This window comes from Acromyrmex echinatior, chromosome 6, assembly GCF_024713525.1.
Source record: "Acromyrmex echinatior isolate Ae372 chromosome 6, ASM2471352v2, whole genome shotgun sequence".
NCBI classification, from domain to species: Eukaryota; Metazoa; Arthropoda; class Insecta; order Hymenoptera; family Formicidae; genus Acromyrmex; species Acromyrmex echinatior.
In genome coordinates, this window is record NC_141857.1 from 7,378,728 (window position 1) to 7,405,843 (window position 27,116).

The 27,116-nt window shown below is 31.6% G+C and overlaps 1 protein-coding gene across 2 annotated transcripts in view; it reads right to left on the minus strand.

The window, feature by feature from the left end:
• The window catches only part of uif (sushi, von Willebrand factor type A, EGF and pentraxin domain-containing protein uif), a 54,820-nt gene that overhangs the window by 25,032 nt on the left and 2,672 nt on the right, over window positions 1-27,116 (minus strand). For both annotated transcript variants that reach the window (XM_087406926.1, XM_011069410.2), the window contains exons 2-4: window positions 11,159-11,234; window positions 7,128-7,161; window positions 48-129 (exon numbers count right to left, since the gene is read on the minus strand). In XM_087406926.1, the coding sequence (XP_087263052.1) occupies window positions 48-129; window positions 7,128-7,161; window positions 11,159-11,230 (188 nt within the window). In that variant the 5' untranslated portion in view covers window positions 11,231-11,234. The remainder of the gene's footprint in view (window positions 1-47; window positions 130-7,127; window positions 7,162-11,158; window positions 11,235-27,116) is intronic.

Consider the following 27,116-nt stretch of genomic DNA (forward strand, 5'->3'; position numbering starts at 1 on the left):
ATGTTTATATAATTTATAACGAAAAGGAAAGATTGATAGCGCCTTACCTCCTGCATAATTCCGCCGCTTTTTCCCAGGAATGCCTGATGTTGAAGAATTTGTAACAGTGTATGCCTCGCAGCTCCCATCCTGTGCAAGGAAACATTGCATTAAACTGTCTGTCTTAGATCTAAAGATTGTCTGTGCGCAAAGTTGTAATAATGAGTCGCGAGCACGCAATATTGCTAATGGGATTTATTGGAGCATGTTGTATCGATTATAATTGATTAAAATCTCTAAAATTATTGTAAAGACTGGGATACACTTATACATTTTTATATGCTTTAATTTATCATCATAATCGTAAAACTTTTGTTAGAAATTAGAAAACATTGATATTTATATGGATGCGGGAAGCCTTATTTTAAAGTCTGCAGGCGCTTCCGTACAACCGGATACTTTTAACTATTTTCTGCTGGCAAGCATACAGAAGACAGGAAAGGCGGTTAATCGGTGACCTGCACAGTCCGCACTGACAGCGACACAACGGCCTCAATTGTTTTTAGTGCACGATGTATCTTAAGGGGTTGATTGAAGTCGAAAAGAATCTCATGAAATAGTGAAATTAAGTAGCTCATTGACAAAAATCATTATCGTTTGAAATTTTTTGGCGAGAATGAAAAAACTTGTATAGCTAATGTTTCTCATTAAATCTATCAATGAGATTTTCTTTAAAAAAAATTAATGAGGTTCAATGTTTTACTTAGAAAAAAATTGTTTATTTGATTACATAAATCGTTTATTTCACTTAATAATTTAATTGTTTTTATTTCTTTCGTTGGAGAATATACGCATTTAAATTAAATATAATATGTTCGACCTAAGTACATACATTCTTCGTCGAAGGAAATATAGACAAATTAAATTAATTTAGTCAAATGAACAACTTTTTTCTCAGTGAACAAAACGTGTATAGTATGACATGAAAAATACAACTTCTATCTATTAAAATAGAATGCACTTTATTGATTTTGCAACTTGAATAGATAATTTTAGTTGATTTTAGAACAAAATGTCCTAAAAGCTATATTTATTAAATATGACTGATGAATAATTACATTTGAAACAATAATAATTTGGGAATTTAACTTTTTTGCATTTTTTTTTCTTTGTAATAGTAGGGATATAATTTCTTTTGCAATTAAACATATTTTTCTTTCTTAATTTTAGAGTTTGTAATTGTTTCAGCATACTCAAGCAGAATAACAAGTCATTATGATATCAAAATGTTGCCAAAGTGATCACTAAAAGTCATTTTTTAATAATTTCCGATTTATTTTAATGTCATTTTGACGTTATCGTGACTTGTTGTTCTGCTTAAGTACTTTTTAAAATTAATTTGTAACCAAGGAGTTAAGAAATTTAGAAATGCCAATATCTAATTTTGTTATGTTTTTGGATATAACTATATCGACTACTCGATTCATAACGATAACAGTTTAACGAGTATTTATACAATCATCAATAATCTAGTTTAATTTCTCTGTCAAACTGCTAATATTTTTTTTATGGCAGCCAGATTATCTTAATATCCTCGATACATATAATTTATATTTATCTGATTCACAAAGTTTTCTCAAATCTGATTAGTCGGAGAGTAATTTGATGCGTTTGCTCACTCGGCTGAGAAATTGTATAATATCAAAATAATTTTCTGCATTGATCGATGTGGATATCGTAAAAAGCTTGTATCCAGATTGCTCCCGGCTCAAGCTTCTATTTCACGGCATGTCGTACATCGTTCGAGGATGCTCGTCGAGTTTCCGCGAACTCGATTCGTGTCAGTGGTTCGATCAAAGTAAACCACCTCGTCAGGATCTTGTTGTATAACAAACGATATTGTATTTTGCAGAATCTCTGAACAAGCTATGTAAATGAGACGCTATACTAATGTTTCGATCCATGAGACGGTATAACATTTCGCAGTTATCTAAGAATACAATAGAGCGAGCGCGTAACAGCGTATTTCATTGTTCAGAAAATAATGATGCTACCAGGTAGAACTGACTTATTCTCTAACTTTAAATGGACAATATAAAAAAGAATTACCTATTTCTAATTATTCAACTCACGGCTATTTACTGACGATTTCTACTTGTCATTAAATGGTGTCAATGATTGATCAAAGTAAATTATATCTATTAGTATGGTATTTTTTGCAATAAAATTTTTTGTAGTATTTATTTTTTGAACTATTAAGATACTTTATTCTAAAGTGTTTAGCATCGTTATTAAATTGACGATCAATGGAATTTATGGTATTATTTTCAGATTTAATTTATAATATTGCATTTCAAGTTCGACGAACAGAATCAGCGTGTAATTTGAAGAATTAAAAAAAAAAATTTTTAAACCTACATATAGTATATTACGAAGTGCTAAAGTTCATTTGAATATATTAGAATTTCTCCTATTTGTGTTATTCATTTATTGGTGCATTTTTCCTCTTATTAAAATAATTAATTAATTATTCTGTCGATCTTTCACACAATTTTACAACCATTATGTCCGTTTCTATCATATGTAAATTTACTTTAATCTTGGTACAACTTACTTTTCTTCTTCTAATTCTTAAAACTAGAAAAAGATGAAGAGTTAGTTGAACCGAGATTAAAGTTAAACTACATTGATAAAAACGAGCACTAACGTCATAAATCTAAATGTGCGTATGCTCAGTGAATTCTTTCGTAGCTGGATATTTTCCAATCGAATCATATTAATCACACACACATTTCTAAATATTTCTATTAAATTATTTTTATAAACAAAATAATGTTTATTATTATATGTTATTCTTCTTCATTTTTGATGGATATTATAAACGTTTATATACGTTTATTTTCCCGCTGCCCCGTATTGGATGAAACCTCGGGAGACCCAATGCGAAATGTAATTAAAGTTGTTTTGCATTTCGCTAAAACACGCAAGTTGCGTGAAAGAGAAACGAGACGCAGCATCACTCAGAGTCATGTTGCTGATGCAGTTGGTGCTGGATTATTCGCTGGGAGAGACTCGATGACGACCTTCCTTTCTTTCAAAAGGTCAAATGGCCATGCACGCACACGGTTCTCTCGACATCCATTAGCATTTCTCGTTCGAAGAACGTGTGTGAAATATTATTTTCTCTCGGCGGTCGAGATGCATGATATTTCACCAATGATCGCGCGTAATATTAATATGATGCATCGCAGTTGATTTTGAAAAATGGAGGAAATCTCGACATTCCGCTATTACAAATTGAAATATAGCGAGCATCTGAAACAAGAATATCTATATCTATAAGTAAAAAATTGTGTATTGTGTTAAGACTGATCCTTGTTAAAATTTTTGTGATTATTTTTTAACACGTTTGAGTGTTAATTTCATATAATATGATCGTGTTATTTGACTATGTATATTGCGTTAAACTCATATTCAACATTTCTTAATGTTAAAATAACAAATGAGTAAGTGAACAGGTAATATAAAAATAATATTTTAAAACGTAAATTCTAAGATAAATAAATAACAAGTACGTATTCATTTAATAAATACATATCATAAATATTAATTATATCAAAAAATATATTTACACAGCTTGTTTACAAACTGTGTCAGCATTATCTTTTTTGTAATCATTTTTTTAATAATATCCATGTTATTTTCTAACATTATTTATCTTATGTTAAATGAACACAAAAATTTGAGTGGACCATTTGGAACATGTGAAATGTGTTTTAAATATAAATTTTTCAACTTTGAATTTTTCTATTTTAAAGAGATAAAGTCAATGGTAACTAAAATCAATGAAATTCAGTATTCAGTGGAATATATTTTAGATGTGAAAGAAACTGGAAACAGAGACTGATGACAAAAGGAAGATGAGCTAGCAAATGAACGATGTAATATTTTGACTCATCACTTGGCACGCGAGTATGCGGAAAGGCGGTCTCTATATCTTCGTTTCCTCGTTTTTTTTTTTTAGTCCAGTAAAAGCCTTCTTGCGAGAAGCGTACGTGGTATGCGCGGATCGCGTAAGAACAGATGAGCGAGCAAGTTGCCGGATGTTCTACTTTTTGGAATCCCGTTCGACGATGCTCTCGGTCGAGTTTCCTCCAAGGTGCAAATGTATAACCGTGGCGTGAACGCGAAAAACCCATGTATATTTTTAGGGCTGTTGTGTGTACGATGGCGTAAATACGACGGCGATGGTTCGATGGTGGCGATGATACTGGGGTGGACGAGAAAGAGGCGATCAAAAGAGAAGATAGAAAAGGGATTCATGATTTAGGAATGCCGTTCTATCTTTTCTTCTCTACCTGTATCTAATACCTATAATATCCTTGAATCTGATACGTTCACATGTGCGTCGCGTGGATCGAAAATTTCGGCCTTCAAATAGGGTCTTCAAATATTTCTACCTGCATTAAACACAGCCCTTGCTATCATTAAACGTCATACATTAAGATAAAGTTTGATCTGGCTTGATTTTAAGGTTAGGTTGAATTTTGAGATCCTAATTTGAAATTTAATATTCTTTATTCACATTTTAAAATGTTATATCTCTATATACTTAACATATGGAATGTAAGAATGTTGTACACACGAGAACGAAAGAAATATATTACATGTTTTGCAATGGATTCCAGAATTGCTACTTAAAATGTTAATAAAGTAATATTTATGTAAAGAATGGAGAATTATGTCTTTAGAATATAGATTTTATTCTAATTATTGAATCAACGTAACATATTAGCTACATATTATGTATATTAGCATATGAGATTTATTTTCTGAAATTAAAATTCTATTTTACTTTGATCTACTTTAATTCTGAAAATCCATTTTCTATTCTAATAAATAGAATCATATATATTTATTAGTTCATTTAATATTCAACGATATTTATTCACTTGTTCAATGTTGAACTATATTTGTATAATATTAAATGAAATATATATGAAATATATATTGTAAGTTAAGTGCAATATTAATTTGTTGATATTGTTTAAATTACATGCTATTTATTTGTGTGTGTTGATATCGTTGAATATTAAGCGATATTTAATTCAAAACAAGTTTTTTTTCGGTTTTTCGATGAAATCGTTTCTATTGTGATTTACAACAATCGATGAAATCAAAGGCGTGACCGAATGAATAAATCGTTAATTAATTGAAGTAAGAAAGAACGAGAAAATAGAAAATACGGAAGAAAATAGCTGCACTCGCAATTTTTCAGGCGCACGCAACGACTTATGGCCGACCAACCGGCCCCATATGGTACGTGTAACCTACTTAATTGCATTGGCGAGTAAACGAAGAAAAGTGGAGCAGCGTTACGAATGGCCGAACTCTTATTCTCATTGTCTCTTACAAGATTTATTTATCGGACATGCGCCGTACTTGTTTCAGTTTTGAAACTCTGCTACTGCCAGAGCGAGGCATAATTGTTGGCGGGTAATTTGCGATTCAAAGTGTGCATCTCTGTGTGATTTAAATGTAAGTAACGACGCGTCCTAGTAAAAAAAAAAACGAGGAATCTTTCCTTGATTTCCCTTATTTGCATTGTACTCTGCGCCACGTGTATTGGACGAAGATACAATTGTTTCACGTACAACGCAAGGAATTAATTCTGCAAAACTTGTCACTATCTGCAATAAAAATATTTGCGAATGAGAAACGCCGAGTCAAAATAAACAAGCTCCTTTTTTATTATCGAATTATCACTCGTGCCTTACTCCCATAAAGTTTCTATCGGAGATTATCAAGTGTGATTTATCTTTCTCCGCAGTTAGGCTTTTTATCCAAACAGCGGGCTGTACGGCATTAGCCGTAATGATGTTTACGGTTTCTCAATAATCCTGAAAATCACTTTGCGCTGATTTTATTGCCCAGTTTGTTGTTCTCTCATAACCTACGAAACGAGAGTTTGATTATTCAGTGGAGGCCGATCGCAAAAGTAAGAGTCCTAATGTATAAGTTGACCGTTTCGAGAATGACGATTTCTACGATGTCTCCGGATTAACTTGTGAAGTCCGTTTCAAAAAAATTATTGCAGAGCAACTTTCACATTATCTTGCGTCGTATTGCTATCGATTCGTATAATTTACTCATAAATCAGTCGTCCGATGCTCATTTCTACGAATGTAGATTAACTTTATTCTCGGATTAATTTACTTTTTATCTTGAGAGAGAGAGAGAAAGAGAGAGAGAGAGAGAAAGAGAGAGAGAGAGAGAGAGAGAGAGAGAGCAGACTTCTTAGAATTATAAATAAATTAAAGTTAATCTAACAATAATGGGAAAGAACGTGAGTCGTTTATGTTAAATTAGAATAATATAAAATATTAATATTAATCTTCAAGAATAAATCTGATATAAATAAATACACTTCTATAACGAATTTAGACTGATGAGAATAAATAGAATTAAATACGAGAATTCCTCTATATTCGGTCAAAACAGAATCTTAATGTTTAAATATTTCTTAATGTTTAAATATTATGTGAATTTATATACATATCTGATTCTGCATATTGCATGCCGGAATATTTTTCGGTTTTGAAGTGTCATCATGAAGAATGTGATCAGAATATACATAAATTGGCATAGAAATATTTAAGCACTAAGATTCTGCTTTAATCGAGTGTAGGAATTTTCATATTTAATTTTAAAAAATCTATGAGAACGGATATTGATGCATAAATTAAATACTTATGTATTTATGTATTATTTACTTTTATTTACTATTATAAAAGTAAGTACAGCCCCATAGAATTGTATCTATCGCGTTATGAATATTTAATTTATGCTCCAACATCGCAGAGGCTCACATAAAGGCATTTATTGTGTTATATTATATTTGAATTTTTTTTACAGTTACTTAAAATTAGCATATCTTTACGTTTAAAATAATTTCTCATACTCTTTTGTAGTAATTTTAAACCGTTCTTTTAAAGAATTATAAATATCTTTAAATTTGTTTGAACAGAGATAAATCTATAAATATAATAATAGATGTAATCTTTCGGAAAGAAAAAGAAAAATTTTAGGTACTATTTGTTGTTTATGTTTTACGCGCCATTAATCTATAAGCGAATGTTATTACTTACCGTTTGGACAGGTAAAGACATTTGTAGTAGGAACCTGCAACACAGAAAGAGCGTTTACTTAACACTAATACTTAACACTTGATCATAAATTGAATGATAATTGATTAGCCGAGTTTTAAATCGCAGTAGCATCGAATACATAGAGTTCGCATATAAAAATTAAAAAAAACTTTTTTAAATTATTGGCTAGTGAGACAAATTATCATTGCAATGAAATTTAACAAGTAATAAGAATATCAAATTATTTTCGTGAACTATTAAAGTTAAAAATAAATTAAAATCAGGAGATAATTAAAAAAAAATCTTTAAATTGTTACAGATGAAAAGAACGATTCTGCTAAAGTATTTAAATTTAGCTGGAAATTTGAAAATGATTTTAAATATTTTATTTCTGATAATTTGACGAAATTATTTTCAGATTGGTATCCAGCTAAATTTTTAGATACTTTAACAAAACTATTCTTTCCATGCATAAAAGGCAAATTGTAATAAATCTTTAGATAATAAAAACATTATATTTGATATAAATGTTTGCTGTAAATATTTCTCATACCAATAGATGGGACTTTGTCAAAAAAGGTAACCGAAATCGTAAATCTTAAATTTTTTCTATGATTGCTTCACACCTGGGAAGCCGGAATTTTTGCGTGTCGGATTTAACTATGGAAAGGTACCAGTTAGACCCAGACATGCTAGACGCATTGTTATCCAGCAGGAGAAAGTGAAGATGCAATCTGTCCAACGATCTTCGTTTCTCGCATCCGTCTCTCAAGAGCACGGAAAGTATCCGCTACTCCATGAGAGCGACTCGTGGACGCGTCCTCGTCCGTATATATTTCGACGTTACTAATGTTGCTATGCGTGTGCGTATCAGTGATATAACGGTGACTACATTCCTGTGAGAGGTGCGAGTTGTACCAGCTGTATAGAAACGCTGCACCCTCGTGCATTCCCGCGCACGAATACGCTTGAAAATCGAGTTTTCGTGCCACATGCAACTCGAAGTCAGAAAGTCATTTCTTTATAACACGTTACGATAAGAATAATTTTACGACGTCATGAAATATGTCATACATTTATTAGGCAATTATGCAATAAAAAGTTGCAAGAGGAACTAAAGGAAAATGTATAATCATTTAAATAAAAAATAAAATAAAATCCATTTTACGAGAGAAAAATTCTAAATTTTGTTTGTGCGTCCGTTCTGCAACGATTTTCCACAAAGATTTATATAGTCTATAACAATCATAATTGCTGGACAGATCGCTAGATTTAAAGAGGAATGTTTCGCTTCTCGAAGGACCTTCGTCAAGGCGTCATGCAGAAACGCTTGCCTCGGACTCGTTACATTCTTGCTACATTCTCTCCTCTCCCTCGTATCGGGCTACCAGTTCTGTAATATAGTTAAAATATTGCATCTGTGTGGAATCGCGCGGCACCTTGACGTGCGTATCGGACACGACGTGTATGTGCGCGCAGGGCGCGCTTGTGTGCACTGAAATTCACTTTCACCTCACATATGCCATATCTCGTGGAAACGAACTTCAGCACCGCTAACTCCTACAGAGAGTCAGCCTCCGCGTCCGCCGACATACCAATTACTTCATGATCCATGGTTGAAACTTGCAAGAATCTCGACTTGTAGGGCTTGTACCGCGCGAGGCTCGCCCTCGCGTGTTTTCTTCTTGACCGCCTCACCCATCGCCCCGGCAGATCGTTGCCGTGCAACTTTTTCTTCATCATAGACAAAATTACCTTCGCCGAGAGTACTTAGATTCTTCGCCTCTAACCGACATGATTATCGACTGCGTTCCGATATTCACTCTCAGTGCTGAAAATCTGTAGTGCACGTAACGATATTATAGATTTTCAATACTACTGGTAGCGAATATCGGAACGTGCAGCATGTTCGAAACTGGTCGGGGTGATTTGATTAAATTTACGCAGGTAATAGAGAGAGCAAGAAAGAGAACAAGTTGTGGACAATAATGGTATCATGAATTGACCAAAATTTCGCAAAAATTGAGTTAAGACAATTCGCCAAAACGTTGCGATTTGTCGGAATAATAAAATTTCTAAATACGAGGGCAAGGTGAAAAGTTCTCGGCCTAACGTAGATGGTATTGCTACAAATAAATGTATTTTTAAAGTAAAAAATTTATTCTTTCAGTTTCTAGGCCGAGAACTTTTCACCTTGCCCTCGTATTTATCAAAAATTAAATCAAATTTTGAGATATAAATATTTTATAGATAATCATTTCGCATGGATTTTTTACTTAAAATTTTGCTACGCGGAAAGTGTAATACAGTATTTCATGCTATAATATTTCTACATTATAATTTAAGAATAATTGTGCATTTTTATATACATGGATTAATTTGTTTTCTTTATGCATAATTATATATTTCCAAGTATTTTAAACATACACCTAATTATATATTACAGATATTCTTTTCAATTATTGAATAATTTTTTTCAAATTTAATTTTGCATGTATATGATAAACTAATTCGCTATATTATTATTAATAAAAGATTAATATTTGTACATCTATTTTTGTAAATATGCCTATGTAATTGCAGATTACAAATTTTATTATATAGCAAGATTTTATTATATAGTTTCACAAATTCCTATTAAGAGATAAAAACCAATGATTGAGTCACGGAAAAGGTGAAGGTATATAGACAATTGTTTAATTCGAATTTTTTTTGCAGCTGCACAATGTAGTACGTGCAATATGCGAGATGATCGTGAATATCAGTAGATAATAGACGCAGTTAACTTTTAATCTCTACAGGGGCACTAGGATGTTCAATACCAGCAAATTAGAGGAAAAAAAAACGCAATTTGTCTAAATTAACTGTGATTTGTCTGAATTGTGCTGTACATAAACTAATAAAGTCAAAACACAATATCTGTATTGTTTTCTAACATATTTATCTTATACTAAATGAACCCAAAAATTTAAGTGAACCCTTTGAGACATACCAGCTTGATCAAAAAGTTTCCGGAAGAGACCACCAGGTGATGCTCTGAGTCAGCTGATTTGAGTTCTTTTTTTTGGCTAGATTGTCACATCTATCATTGACATTTTCATCAAATTTTATCGCCATAGCTTGACATTTGTAAAAATTACGCCGTCTTGAGTACATCTACTTCTGCGCGTGTTTTCGATTTTTTACAGTTTTAAAAATGGAGTTGAATTTGCAACAACGAGTTTGCAACAACGAATACCATCCAACAGCCATCGAATTCACCCGATATGGCTCCCTGCGATTTTTTTCTGTTCGATCGAGTCAAAAAACCTGCGGGGAACGCGTTTTAACAGCCGAAAGGAGGTAATGGAAAAATCGAAGACGGCTCTGATGGCTATACCAATAATAGAGTTCCAGAAATGTTTCGAGAGCTGGATCAAGCGCTGGCATAAGTGCGTTGCAGTCGCTGGAGAGTACTTTGAAGGGGACAATATCACTTTTGATGAATAAACTTGTATTTTGAATTTTCTGAATGAATTCCGGAAACTTTTTGATCAAGCTAGTATGTTATATTCGATACAAATTTTCCAACAGTGTATTACAATTAATAATATATGTATACAAAAAAATATCTGAAAAATTAGCTAGATACGTATTTGTTTATTCATTCATTTTTGCACACCTCAAATGTAAATGTCTTTAAATATATAATAAATTAAATTAAATTAAATTAAAATTTTAAAATAATTTTGTTGGACTATAAAAATAACTCTATGACTCAAGTGTGATAATGCTGTAAAAAATTTTGACCTAGTAATCAAAGTCATACACAATTATTTTGATCCAACAAAATTATTTTCAGATCTGTATCTGGCTAATTTTTTAAATATTTTAGCAAAATCTTTCTTTTGTTATAAATAGCATTAAAATATTTAATGAATTTATAAGGCCGAGATGTCCTGGACATCCTACGCAAGTACTTAATGAAGAAGCACGTGGCATACTCTGAAAACATTGAAACTTCGGCTCGATAACGTATATTGAACGCTCACCTGAGACTCCGTTAGCTGAGAATGGCACAAGAGGACGGCGACCCAAACGGTCGCCAATTCTCTTATCAGCATATTCCTGCAACAGACAAGACATTCTACGTGAATGGACGTCGATCTTATACGTCGCACTGCTGTAATTAAACGATCGTAGATATCGTCGGACGGAGTAACGGAGGCGGAGTAACGGATGCGTAATTTTTCTCGAAACTCTCGATTTTTCTCGGAATTTTGCTCGTCGGTGATTGCACGTCATCGGTACATTTAGTGATTAGTGAACGTACGTTTCGTCGCAGCGGATTAGCAATTCTAAGTTCTAAGTTCTAACACGTGAATCGTACTGGTGGAGCGTATAATCATTCAAGAGACGTTTTTTCTTTGCCTTTGTCGAACGTCCGTCATAATCGCGAAAGAACGCGGAAGATATCGTCGTTTCTGTACGCCATCGAATGCACACCCGTTCCCATAAAATTCCTTACGGTTTCTCTCTCTCTCTCTCTCTCTCTCTCTCTCTCTCTCTCTCTCTCTCTCACTGTGACTGAATTGTGGCACAGAGCGGCTACATACCTCGCCTCGCGTAACTGAATGCCGCGATAACCGTCGCCAGAGAGTCATGAGGATTATTATTGATGACGTTACGCTGCACTGCGCACCTATATCTATTAACCCCGGACTAACAAATCTTATTTTTTTGTCACGCCAACCCCAGCGTGGGGTCATCTGAGCATCATGCTGCTCTTCCGCGTTTATCATATCTCGCAAATATATCGCACCTTTACACTGTGGAATGACAAGTCTAAAAAAGTGGTAAAAAATTCCATCTGAAAAATGGAATGAAACAGTATATTATTGCAATATGCAACTCTTCTTACAGTTTTCTTTTCAAAGTTTTATGATTAAATACCATCCATGTAGTAATCACTTAAAATTTTTTAATGTAATTTTTATATGTGATTAATTTTCTCTCTCTCTCTCTCTCTCTCTCTCTCTTTCTCTCTCTCCCTATTTAAAAAGAAAATCTTTAATTTTATTATATCTCCAAAAATAAAATGTCTGTTAATTTTTTTTGTTATCTTAAAACATCAACTTTATAAAAAATCACACTATAACTTTGGCAATAAACTGATAATTAAATAGCACTTCATTAATTGTTCAGAAGAAAAGAAAGAAGAATTGCATTTTGATATTAATTATAAGGATACACCGGATATCCCGCGTGCGCGCGAAAAAGGATTGCTGGCAATATATCTAGTCGAAATTTTATATTGAAATGACATGTATAATGGTACTGATATATTTTTTAGAAATATAATACCGGATATCTGATAAATATCCAGTATTCTTTCTCGGATGTATCCATAGTACATCCCTAATTAATTATTTGTAGCATCATTAAACATAAGTTAATTACAGCTAATCACAAAATTGCTTGTTTCAAATTTCAGATCTAAAAGTAATTTATTATAGATTTAATTTTATTATGATTTTATATTAGACTTTAAAAACTATTCCTATTTTTATTAATGCTATTTTTTTCGTTTTCAATTCTTTTCCATTGACTTTTCTTGAAATACGTCTTGGATACATTTTAGTAAAAAAAGAGATAAAAAGATGTTTGTTCAACCTTCTGGATATGATATAGTTATTGAAAAGCTTGTTTGGAAAACACTTGGAAAATTGAGTACGAACATGATGTATACTTATTAAAATTTCGTTTTTTCCAATTTTCGAGATGCTCCCCAAACACGAACTTGTTAATCGTTTCATCATTTCTTAAGCAAAAAGTCAAAATTTATAAAAAAAAATTGTCTTTTTTAACATTCCTCTTTTTTCAAAAATAACAGCTCTTAGTAGATTCTAAATTAAAAAAAAAAAGAAGCAATGAAAAAACATAATACAGTGATTAAAGCAGAGCATACGTGTATTACATGGATGCGTTTTCCAAGTCGCAAGCAATTGTGGGTAGACGCGTGACGCAACGATCGCGAGGCGCATCGTAGATGAGCGAACTCGTGGGAAGCGCTGGAAAGCGATCTTGTGTGCTTCGCGATGCACCGTATCGTTGGCGTGGCATACGGATCGCGAAAGTTTATTATATTTTGCGGTTCGTACCGTTGTACAGTCGCTTTTATGTAACCAACGCGCCATTGTCCGTCCGTGGACCGTCACAATTGTGCCTCGCGATTAACTGGAGCAAGCGGTCGTGCAATCTGCCACGAGCATCCGCGTTTAATTAGTGGTCGGATAATTAGGCCTCCTCAGTTTCGAAAAATGCCGATTGCGCTGTGGAAACTCGTGGGAGAATTCTTCTTTAATTGTACATGTGATCGTGATCTCTTAAAATTTTGATTACAATAATCGTCGATGAGAAATGCTAAAACTACACTAAAAACTACTCTAAAAAATGTGGGTGTGGATTTAAGAATGTATCAGCACAATCTCTGCAAGAAAGTAATTGGAATTGGAAATTTATTTATTTTCCGTATAAATGAATGTTATACATATATATGTAAAATAATTTAATAAAATTATAATAATATTTATATTTAACAGACAATAATATAACATATTTAACAATACAAAATTATAGTTTAAATGAAAATTTTCTTTTATTTTATATCTTAACTATTTTTTTATTGAAATAATTTTCAATCTACATTTTAAATTGTTGTCAAACTTTCTGCCTTATTTTCCAATACAATAAAAAAAAATCTATAACTTTTTCTTAACCTCTCCATTTTATTAAAAAGTACGTGTAATAAATATCCTTAATACATCATGCGTTGTTTATATATTTCTTACCGTGTTATATAAATACAAGTATCAACATGACATAGATTTAACACCTTAGACATGGATTTTTAATATTATGCCATGGTTTAAAATTCATGATATTAAATCATGTTAATATTTATATCAATATTAATATGTGTGTGTGTGTGTGTGTGTGTGTGTGTGTATGTGGTGAGAATTATAAATACCGCATGTATAATATTAGGTATTATATTAGAGATATTTTTTAACAAAATGAAAAAATTGTGAAAAAGTTATAAATTTTTCTAAAAATAATTTAAAAAATAATTAAATAACGGATTCTTTTATACAATGAAAAAATAATGGCAAAATACAAATGAATCGAACGTACAAAATTGAATTTGTGACATATTAATAGTATTAGTTAATATTGCGCAATATATTATAATATCCGGTGCTGACTCCTAACGCCTGTTTGTATTTTGCCATTATTTTTTTCATTGTATTAATTTAAGGAGTCTATAGATTTTGTATAGATTCTTTTATATTGTATTGGAAGATAATAAAAAAAGTTTGGTAGTAATTTATAACAGAATTTGAATAAAAAATTGTTACAATAAGAAAATGTGTTTCTAAAAATAATTAAGATAAATGAGAATATTTTTATTTAAATGTAGTTAATTAATATAATTAATTAATTATTTAACTAATGGTTAAAATTTGTTAAATACACGTCAATATTTTTTAGATTTTTTTAGAGTAAAATCGAAGAACACAATCAAAGAAGATAACTGTTTTTTTTTTAAGTTATTTTTCTTTTAACTTTCAGGTACTAATCAAGTGTACTGGTTAATAAATTTTTATTCTCATAGATAATGGATCGCTTCCCTGCTGCTTTGATCGTGCCATACTTCTACAATCGTTGTTGAATAGAGGAAGCTAATTCGCGTAAAATGACGAACCGATCGCATGTATCCCCAATGCAAAACCCGTTAGATTTACGTTTGGCAGGAAATATCTTATCGATTAGGACCAACCACGACAAGATTACGATTATTCATGATTACGTCGTCATTGGTAAGAAATCTTTCTGCGGTGAGAGCTAAATGTCTGACATGCCCCCTACTACTCCGTTCGAGATAGTCGATCCTTGACGATTGTAACGGTTTATCAGGGAATCCGGATGCGCGCATTACAACTATATACGTGCACATACATATATATAAATATCTCCTTCAAAGGAACGATTATCCATTTGTATAGGTGCGCAAACGTTGTCCTGTCTTTTACAATTATGATACGATACCGGTAAAATGGAATCGAGCTGATATCCTTCGAGTTACTCTCAAAAAGATTTTGTGGTTGATAGTAAATCAGAGTTCTTAAATTGGTTCGCTTCCTATGGCTTATATTTATTTCTTGTGAACAAATGCGCTTGGACCCGCCAACGCAGTGTAAGTAAAAACAGTGAGTTCATTCTGTGTCGACATCTTTGATCTTTCTGCTAAACGCCAGTTGTTGTTAGTTGTGTGTGAGCACTTATTCCCGTTTCCACCAATGTAGATTAACTTTAATCTCGGTTCAACTTATTCTTCGTCTTTTTCTAAAGACTCTTCGTCTAATTCTAAAGATTAGACTAGATAATCTACGTTGATAGAAATGGGCATTATTAGAACAAAGTTGCTTAATTTTTCTACATAGACTGTAGTATTTGAATAAGAAAACTGATTAGTGAGCATTATTGTTAGTTGTGCAGAACGGTCATGCACAAAGGATGACCATTAACATCATTTTTGACTGAGTGAACCTACTGTTTCTCACTTATACTGTGTCGCCAATAAGAAAATCTCTTGTGTATTAAGCTTTCGAAGCTGACAAAAGGTTTATTGGATCTATTCAATTATAAATCTCTTTATTTAAAATGTTAAAAAAAATATTAATTTTTTTTGTACATTACACCTCCACCCACAAATTTAGATTATTCTTATTAAAATATACTTTTATTCATTTCTTTCTATACAAAATATGTCATTTTAGTTTCTTAAAATTAATTAGTGTTTCTCTTAATTTTATATTTGTGCGCAATAGTGGGCAATAATTTTTGTGCGTAAATGAACTGTCAGCAAATGTGAATGATATAGGTAAACAATATTGTAGGCAATCGATTTGTAGACAAAAGGAACCAAAAGCTCGATGGACACAAGCTTTTAAAATTTTGCTTATGTATAGTAAACTCTCTGTGATAGTATTATATAACAAAGAAAGAGAGCGTGATAATAATCTTAAATTAAAATAATTTTATATTACCGTATATTTTTTATTTAAATGTTATAAGGGGATACACACACAATTTGTGAATAACATACTTCACATCATTTCAAGAAATGCATTTAATAATGTACTTCTTCTTTCTTTTCTTTTAAGTTAATAATTAGATTATTTGTGTTTATAAAAGTCTAGACTATAAATATTTCTTATAAATACTTTTTATTAATAAAAACAAGTTGTGCAAGCGATGGAGAAAGAACTGGGAAAGCATTAGAGCAAAAGAAAACAGGTATGCTGAAAAGGCGGTTAAGACTTAACTTAACTTAATTACACGTAACTTAATTACAAGGATTCATTTTAAAAAATCCAAATGATATAACTCGTACAAAAAAGTAATGAATGATAAAAGTATTTTAATAAGAATGAATGCTAAATATATTTAAATAATATTTATAATCACTAGAAGCAATGTGTGAAAAACTTATGTTATATTAATTAAAAGTGGTCTATTTTGTTATACGTAGAATGTAAAATGTATATTCACTATCACTCAATAGCGATAGCTTTTAAGGATAATTAACATAAATAAAATGGGTTTTAGTTCTAATATCAGTAATAAGTATAAGTCTGTTTTAGCTCCGGAGGGACGTAATTAATATATGAGATATTTTTCATAAAACGTTACACTATGTTAAAATGTATAAAACGTATTTCAGCACAAGGTTAAATTGGCAATTTGTAGGATGTTGAAATCGAATTGTCCCTTACGTTCATTCAGATTTAAATGTCATCAATTATATGATGAATTTAGCAGAAAAAAGGAAAATATATTTATATATATGAAACTACATTGTTGAATGAGGAACGTACAAGTACATACAAGTGATAAGTAACAGTTTATGAAAAGCAAAAATACGGATTAACTGTATTTATAATGTTAACTGTCATTAAGTCAATAAATGCAAACATCCGCTCGATTTCTCACCGTTGTTGAACTCGTAGTTTGCACAGTCAAAATAAAAGAGATAATTGCGCGTAAATCGAAGATTGAGGAAAATTGTTGGGATCTTGGTGGAACCTGAATCCCATGAGAGCTATAGCTAGAACTGGATCCTAGGTCAGCGCTAGAAAGTATTCGGGCTTCCTGTTAAGCGGCACGAAACGGTGCGTGTAAAAAGCGAGCAATGACTCCTAGACTCGTTTGAACGCGGCTTTTCAAGATGAAGCCGAGCGTGAAGGAACGCGAATAATTCGGCGTTGGGGAATGGCTCGCGGATTGCGCCAATTGCGGCATTCGATCGGACAAATTTTATCGAATAAGCCTTGATCAATTCTTCGGATATTAAAATTTGTAACATAGCTACTGACTCTGGAATCCAATTCAAAATTGAACAAACATTTTTTAAAGAGCTTTACAATTGTGAAGTTGAGTGAATAATCTCTAATAGACCCATCATGAGCACCGAAGGGTCAAAGATTTACGTAACTTCTGAAAAATTCGTGCTCGTGATATGCTTAATTATTCGTTTAAGAAACAGAAAGATTGAATAATAGATTATTTTGTAGTCATAATATTCTGCAGCATATAATAAATTCTGATAAATGCGTGAAAGAATCTCTAAGCGCAAGAACTGTATTTCTAAGCGCAAGGCCGTGATTTTCTACGCGCTTAGGTAATCAACTATCAGTTATGGACAAATTTATTTATTTTCCCGCGCAGTATGCCGGATAACGGTCGTCGTGCGTTACCAGGAAACGCTCGCATCGTCATAATTGCGATAGCACTGCAAACATACTTTCTAACTGGATCCTGGGCCAGGTTATCTTGATCCTTACGTCGGAATCAATTTTTTTCTATAATAAAGGAAATTTCTGCGTTGGATTATGAAGCGTATCTTTAATTATCATAATGACTGCGATGTTTTCCGATTCACGCGTTGATTCGTGTAATTGAAACATATGTATATACATATATATTTAACAATCAACGTCTAATTGCGCTTTTTTTCCATTCTCATGATCACTTCCGTTGGATTTCGCAAGGAGACTCGTTTCCCAGAGTACTTACTTTTTGTAACTATCTGAAAGTATGAAATTATGACGAATTTCCAAGGAAAACGTGTATTATAATTTCTCTATCGATATTTAATAACAACGATACCTAATAACACGTTATGGTATCATTAATACGTCGATTTATGCTAAATCACCGTTATTTTCTATTACCAATAGTAAATTCTGCAATGCAGAATATATATTTCTTTCCTGTTTGTTGTACTTATTCTCACGCGTAATTTCTTGGTATTGAATTAGAATTCTCATTTAAGACTTACAATGTTCGAAGAAGAAGTGGAACATGAATAAGCTATTTTAATAATTTATTATTAGTGAGATAGATTCAAAACGTGATGAGATTAATGAAATCAGATTAAATACTTTTAAGATATTTATTTGCACACTGAGAAAAAAAATAATTGTGGCAACTATGGTAATTACAGTATCTGTTAATTATTTTTATAAAGTAATAGCTACTAATCTAGTACTCAATACTGTAAATATTACGGCAATAATATTTGTATATATACTATTAATTGATAGTGAAATAGCATCTTAACTATATTAAAAAGTTATTTACACTTCATAAAAATAAGATATAAAAATTACAACATTTTTCTAGTTTAGACATATACTCTTTTTAAGAGTACATATATCATAATAATTAATTAATTAATCATTGTCGAGGAGGACTTTAAAAAATACATTTAAAATCTTTTCACTGAAGTCGCTCGGCCACGAGCAGTATACACGGCATTGTCATCACCAAAGAGACACAGTGGAGTTCAATTTCTCCTTTAAAAAAAGCGGCGTGCTCAGCATGCAATAAAAGGCGTAACAGTTGAGTTCGAACTTCGAAGACAAAAGTAAATGAGAGATACATCAATTCGATAATATATTATAGTTTTTAGTTCTATATCAAAATTCAGTAACTTTGAAATTTCTAGAAGTTATCTATACATATAAAAATTTGTAACTATGTATTATAAAGTTTTAAAAAGAACAATAGATAAATTAAGTGAACTAAGAGAATATTGTGATATTAATCATTTGTAATTTGTCAATATTACTATATGGTCAATATTACTATTCTTAGTTCATATAATTTATTTAGTGCTCTTAGTAGAACTTTATAATATATAATTGAAGCGTTATTTAACTACAAATTTATAGTTACTGATATGACTTTTTTCTTTGAATACATTATTATTAAATTGATAATCAATTTAATTTGTGACATTACTATTTTAGCTTTAGTTTATGATTACATTTAAAATCTATAGTAATCAATAGACAATTTATATACTTGGAAGATTATATTTAAAATATACATATGTGTGTAAATATTATTAAGCACAAAAATCTAATTTTGATTATACTTAGCCTTTCTTTACTTATCAAATTATTATACTTAAAATTCTAAGATAAAAGATGAACAACTTTTTGAAGTATGTTCGAATATTGTGTTCACGATGGTTACCCAATCCAATTTTGAGAACAATTTTGCAGGAGAATATACTTCCCTGCTCCGTTTCTTGAGACAACCTGCACTTATAGTGGAACTTGAACGACAATTGAGATTCATAGACTTATTTTACGATGAACGAAGGTCGTTTTCTTCGGTCGAGTTCATCGACTCGAGAAAGGAAAGGAGAGACTAACTAGAAATATTATTCAAACGCAGATATCACGAGTGAAGTACCGCTGCTCATTGTCCGCCAACCACTTCCGGCTTCCTCCATAAATTCCATCAGGGATATATCCGTTCGATGACAAAATTGGTAAACGATACATCATGATACCAAACTTGAATTCAACCCACGTATATCCTCGAAAGATGCTTCACGTAATAATTATCACGTAGCATATTATACGTAATAAAGCACACAGTATGACGGAACAGCATTGTTGTCACTTCTTTTGCAATTCGCACTACTATTTCTTTTAAACAATATAAAATATATTATGTGTCTACTCGATAATATATTATCTAACATACAATTCTATAATATATATATTGTGAGTGCGAAAAGTATTCGCGTGTACACAAGAGATTTCTTAAAAAAAAAAAAAATCAATTATTTAAAAAAATGAACATTATCAATTTAACAGAAAATAAAATAGGTTGTACATTTCTCAAAATTATTTTACCTAAAAAGATATGATAAGTAATAATTAAAATATGTTATCTTAATAATAAGCAAAAATGAAATTTTGTATTACTTAAATGTGTAAAAAGTATTCGTACATAGTCGAGAAATTTATTTTCTAAAATCATGAACATTTATTTTCGTGAAGCTCTTTTGTCTATATTTAGGACAGAACTCATCAATTAATAAATTGCTAATTAATATTTATTTTTTACAAATAAGACTTTATATAAAAATCTCATTTGTACAAATACTTTTTGTTCCTAATAATTCTTAGCAGAGTAAGTATGTGTCATGAAGAGATTGGAAACTGCATAGTTTAACGCAGTTTCGAAATTGATTGTTAGACGAGATAGAGAAAGAATTGAATTAAAGTATCGCGGAAAGACATCTCTGTCGTTACCCTTTACGTAAAGCCTAATAACGCACCCGGCTGTAGCTCCGTGAGAATTTTACACGCCGTTGTGTTTCTTAGTGAATGGAACTACATGGCCTGATTACTTTAGTATTACCGTAATCGCGTCTACGTCTTGGATGAATTGGCAAGCGCGGATTCAGTCCTCGATGTAACAAGGCGTGATATAATTTCCGGTTGACATCGACAGAGCTTCGAAATAATAAGCATTTCTCTGTTTCTTCAGATTTTTTTCTTTTTTTTACGTAACGGTATCTTTTACTCGACGACGCGTTAAATGTAAAAATACCGTTATAATTTCTTTTATCCATATTCAATTTAACAGGAAACTTTAAATTTATTAAAAAGAATCAAAAAATTAAAGAAATTAAAAAATTGTGAAAAACAAATATCAATAATTTTGAAGCTTTTTTTTTAAAATAATTATAAAATCATGAAGTTCAAACTTTTCAAACTCCTTTTATCTATAAGGAAGCTCACATAAAAAATTATTTCATTAAAACAAATGAATGAGCAATCTTATAATGCTATTACTTTTTATTCTATCCTGTATCTTACGAGAAAATGCAACATTGCCTCGTTCGTCTAGTCATGTACTGTTTGCGGGTGAATTTTATGCCAACTTAGCCTTACTTACTTAAAAATTTAAAAGCTACTTTAAAAATTCCAGATGCCATGGAAATAATAAAATTTTTGATCTTTCTAAGATTATTTTAAAATCAGCCTTGAAATACTTTAAAGTTCTTAAGTTATTTTGGATTAATCTTTTATACACTTCAAATTACATCAAATATTTTTAAATAAACTCTTAATTAATTCTAAAAACCTTTACTTCATTTAAAGTAAATTTTTCCAAAGGGACAATTTGTAAGGATCCAAGCTATGTATTTTTGAGCGTGGATATACTTTTTATATAGGTTGTCAGGTCGCTTTGTGAGAACTGTATGCATGAAGGAAGCTTTAGCAGGTTCGCTTTTGTCCCGAAGAGTCTCATGTATGGACCTTTTCCTCTTTTGTTACTGCCATTGTGATCACACCGCTTTGTCTTGTTGAAGGCAGGCCAAGGAATCCTTAATTTTTTTTTTTTTTAGCATATTGAATTTGTTCTCTAAAAACGCTATTATTCCTGCACGCTTTAGACAGACGGCACGAATTTAGACACACACAAATCTAAAAATAATTTTTTTGGAGCATCAAAATAATTATGTAAGACGTTTAAACTGATTGCTGGATCAAAATTTTAATTTTTCTTTATTCCTTATCATATTTGAATTTTCTACGTAATTATTTTAATGATTCAAGAGAAAGTTTATTATTAGATTTGTATCTCTATAGTTATTTTCAGATCTTATTTTCAATTTTATTTTCAGATCTGTACCTAGTTATTTTTTTAGATCCTTCGACAAAATCGATTTTCCCGTGTAACCTGGGATGATTCTAAACATCCTACGATATCGATGATTACGATAAAACTGTTTTTGTAGCGATCTACTTGATCAGTACAATAGTTGAAAGTAGTATCTAACACCAGATCATAAACCGTCTATTCAATCCAACGTTTCTTTCGTGCGATTCGATTGGCAATTGTGTAAGTACATTCCGCGTCTTTCTCTCCCCCTTCGAGCCACTTGCGGTTAGAAGTCTATCATCCAATGATGCAGCATGCGACGTACCTTCTATTGCAACAACTGCAGGAAATTCTGCATTTAAAGGCACTAGCTATTGAATTGTTGCTTAAACGTGAGTACGACTTTATGTTTGCCACATCTAGCAGAAGAAACACATTGAACACGGTTCGATATAATTAACGATATTTAACGAATTTTAATTTCCAATTTTATTTAATTTTGTCTTACATACTATCTAGTCTCACGGACTATTCATTCAGCTTTTCGCTTTGTACACTAGGACTAATTAGTGAGAGCTACCGTTAAATTATTCAGATATATTCTAGATCTGCCAGCTTGGACTAACAATCAGTTGCAACTGTTAGTAATCGACATATCAGTAAAGAAATACCACAATTAAGTACGCGAAATGTATTATATCAATTAACATTACATTTATTCTAATCTTAAATTTTCTATTAATTTATAGAAAGTTCTATTATATATATTAAAAAGTACACAATTTGGAAAATACGCGCGCGCGCGCGCGCGCGCGCGTGTGTGTGTGTGTGTGTGTGTGTGTGTGTGTGTAGTATATACATTTATATACATATATATATTGTGTACTTTTCAAGGAATAAATATTAGTTCTACAAAAAAAAAAGATTTTGCTGATAAATCTAAAATTCTAGATCTAAAAATAATAAATAAAGCATGTATATCTTATACTATATTATTCCAATAGTTTCACAAAATTATTTTCAGATTTATGTCTAATTAAATTGATAGACACTTCAGCAAAATCGTTCTTCTGTGTTTATATGATGTTCCGCAAATTTGGTTTCCCGTGTTCTATTTGTTCTTTTACGAAGGACACAATCGCTTTTAAGCACTATCAGCCTCGTTTTCACAAGCGTGACTTTTGTCGCATTGCCCTCATTAAAGCCGGCTCGGGTTTTACCGTTTGTTTCCTGAATACGGGATGCACGTGACATGGCCGATGGAAATTCAGGGTCGAGGTTTATGACACGAAGCAGCATTGCGTTTTCTCGCGGAATGACCTAACCGTTTGTTATCTCGCACGATTCTCACGGTTCGCTGACCGATAAAGCTGTTCGCAGCCGACAAATGACAATGTCACGCGATGAGTGAACGTCGAGGAAGCATGACATTCGTTTTCAGATAGGAATTGACATCGTTTAATTCATCGTTTAACTGTTTTGTTGATTTGTCATGGCAATCAAAAGTGATATATAAATTTATCCTACTTTTCCGCTTTTCTGTTTAAACTGATTGCGAAATACTTAAACAACATTACTCCCATTTTTCTAACACACAATTAAATTCAATCTGAAATTTCAAAAATTTTGGAGTAACTGATCTATTATCTTAGGTAAAATCCATGTCGCAAGATTAAAAAACATTTAGATTACTATTAAATTAGATAAAAAAATTTATCTATTAGATGCAAAAGATTTAAGAAAGGACGAATTATTTTGTGTGGTTGTCCAAAAAAAGAAAAAAAAATTTTACAAAAGATTGGTAAAATTTTTTGCAATAAACTCTTTTACTATATAAAACTCTTTCTAGCTAATAAACACTGTAGAACTTAATTATTAAATTTATGATCAATGTAATTTGTAATTTACTATTTTAGCTTCAGTTTACGATTTCGTTTTTAAGTAAAGTTCGACAGTAATCGCAGTTTATATAGTGAGATGTATTTAAAATTTACATAGAAATATTACCAGGAAGAATGGTTTTGCTAAAGTATCTAAATTTAATTAGATATAAATTTAAAAAAAAATTTTGTTTGAATTATCAAAATAATTATATAAAATGTTTAAACTGGTTGCTAGAATCTCGGTAAAAATTTGTTCATAAATATATATAAATATGTATAAACGTAAACGTGTATAAGTATTTATAAACATATATATTTGTATATGAAATATGTCCATACTTGTTCACACTTTTTTTTTATAAAATTACTTTTTAGTGTAATAAAAATAATAATAATGAGAAAATATAAAAAATAATTAAAGGAATAATTTTCGTATTGTTTATTCTGGAAAAAATCAAAGTTTGGAGAAATATAAAAAAACTGCTCATACATAATTATGTATAATTTTATATATAATTACATATATGAACAATATTTTATATTTCTTCAAACTCCAGCAAAATCCTTGTATTAAAATCCAGCTTCATAATAGCATATTTGGTATTTTTTTACTTGTTTGATTTACAAAAAGTCTTCGTAAGATGGCAACTTTTCGATATTTTACGAAACGGTACGATCGTGCAATTTCACATTTCTCACAGTTTGTCAACCGACAAAATACCGGCGCGGCACTCGGCAGTGGCACGGTGCAACGGCCCGCGCTGTGTGTGGAGTGTCGTGATCGCGGCCACGTGGAGCGCGGTACAACATGGAGGCCGTAAATATCGTACGCGAAATGCAACTGTGTTTCGTTCCGTGATGAGTCGCAATGATGAAAATGTAAGGCTCAGTCGCCAAGTGTAGTCGCGCGGATATATCAAGGCACGCTGCGTTAGGTACGCGATGATAGCACGCAGGGCGTGGCCGTGCAGACTGCAGTTGCATCGTGATAGTGTGGTAACGTGGTGGCGTGGTTATGCCGCGCAGCAACCGATACCAGCTGCACTACGAGCCGCGCGCGAAAAATGGTCCCGCCGTATGCCAAAGTATGCCGGCACGGTCGCGTGATTATTGCAACGAGGGATTGTCGCAACGAGGAAGCCGCAATCCCGGAGACAAGAGTCCCACAATCAATGCCGCGTAAAAGCGCCGGGAAAAAAAGTGCGGCGCGCACTTACACGTCCTTATTTCGGATTCGGAAATTCCGAAGTAGCGCGAAAGTAAGAGGACTTGGTCTAAGAGGACTTTATGATGATATCATTCATTTGTTGTAATAGCGACATATAATTAAAAAATTGTGATTTCTGTATTGCTTGCAAAAAAGAATGAAAACATAAAAAAAAAAGAAAACATGTACTTAAAAAATACGTTTATTTCTTTATAAAAAATACTTTTATTTCTTTACAGTCATCAGTTATTACATCAAAATTGTATTTTAAAATTAAAATTACAAAATTTTAAAAAATACGTTTATTTCTTTATAAAAAATACTTTTATTTCTTTACAGTCATCAGTTATTACATTAAAATTGTATTTTAAAATTAAAATTACAAAATTTTAATATAGTTCAAAACATTCAAACTTATTTTTTAGAAAACTTCATCCATTAACTTATCGTTGTTACAGTAAATGAATAATATTTTTAGGTTTGCGTTTCTTTCAGGCTTGACATTTGACGATTTCGGCAAAAATGCTTCAATTGACTTTTTGGGATTTTTATTCAGCGCTCAATGTCTGTTACACGATTGGAATTTCTTATGGCAATGATATGCTCTAGCCGTTGGCGATTAACGGTATCCCAACAAGATAGCGTCATATAGCTTCAGTGAATTTGTCCTTAAGTTACAAAGCCAAGCGAAGCATAACTAGAATTTGATTGAGACGATCATTTATATGTATAATATATTTAAAGAATTAGACATTAGTTACAAGGAATTGATATTCAAAAATGTACACTGCTCTCCTAAGTAAATGCCATACAAATTTTTCAAAAGATCTTGTTTCAAGATTTATCGTGATATCTACTAAGGCTGCGTGTTCCAAGGTTCACTGCCAACGCTGAAAATCTACAGTCTACGTCTACTATACATTTTCAGCACTGACAGTGAATTTTAAAACACAGCCTGAGTAGCGTCTAAAAATATTAGTTGATGCACTTGTATCTTAATAGAAAGTGGATATGTTTGATTTTACAATTATTACTATAAAAATGTATGGAATGGAATAAAAATAAAATTTGAATTGTGCATGTAAAATTTGAACTTGCAAACGCATGCATATTTATAATCTATATTTAAAATAATGGTAAATAAGGGTTACACGAGGCACTGAATAGTGTCTTTAATACGCGAGATACGGTCAGACTGTCTGCTACACCATATGCGAGCACTTATCTACCTACATGCTAGCATCTACAAGTCATGTACCTGCCTATCTTTCTACCTACTTAGCTACCTACCTATCTACCCACCTATCGTTTCATCGTTTTAAAAGCTCCAAGACTGGTCCCATGTTTTTTCTGCCGCCGTAAGTAGCGGAGATATCAGTACAATAGAAGAGACCATCGTAAAATATCATAAAAAAATCTTTTGTTCTTTTGAAGATATATTTTGGAAAATTATTTAAAAGAAAGGGGACCATTCTTGATCCATACTCTACTAGATCAAAAAGTTGTTTTGCGTTAAATATAGTTCATAGAGTAGCAGTAAAAAGAAATAGTAGTCTTCGAATTTGACATTCCTTTTATATTCTTAAAATATAAGGGAAACGTACAATGGCTACCAAAAGTTTTCGGTTAATGAGTAATTTCATTGTATTGATTAGAGATTAAAGAGATTTTTACAAATAAAGATCTAGTATACAAGTATTTAATATATTCTAGTATTTAATATATCTTTTAAATTGATTACAACAAACATATATTTTATTAAAATGTAAACTAAAAACAGATTGATACGCACAAAAATTATTGTAAAGTTATATGTTGACTTTTAGCAGCTACTATATGAACAATTTTTGAAAATTTTAAGAATCTTTTTTTTATCCTGTC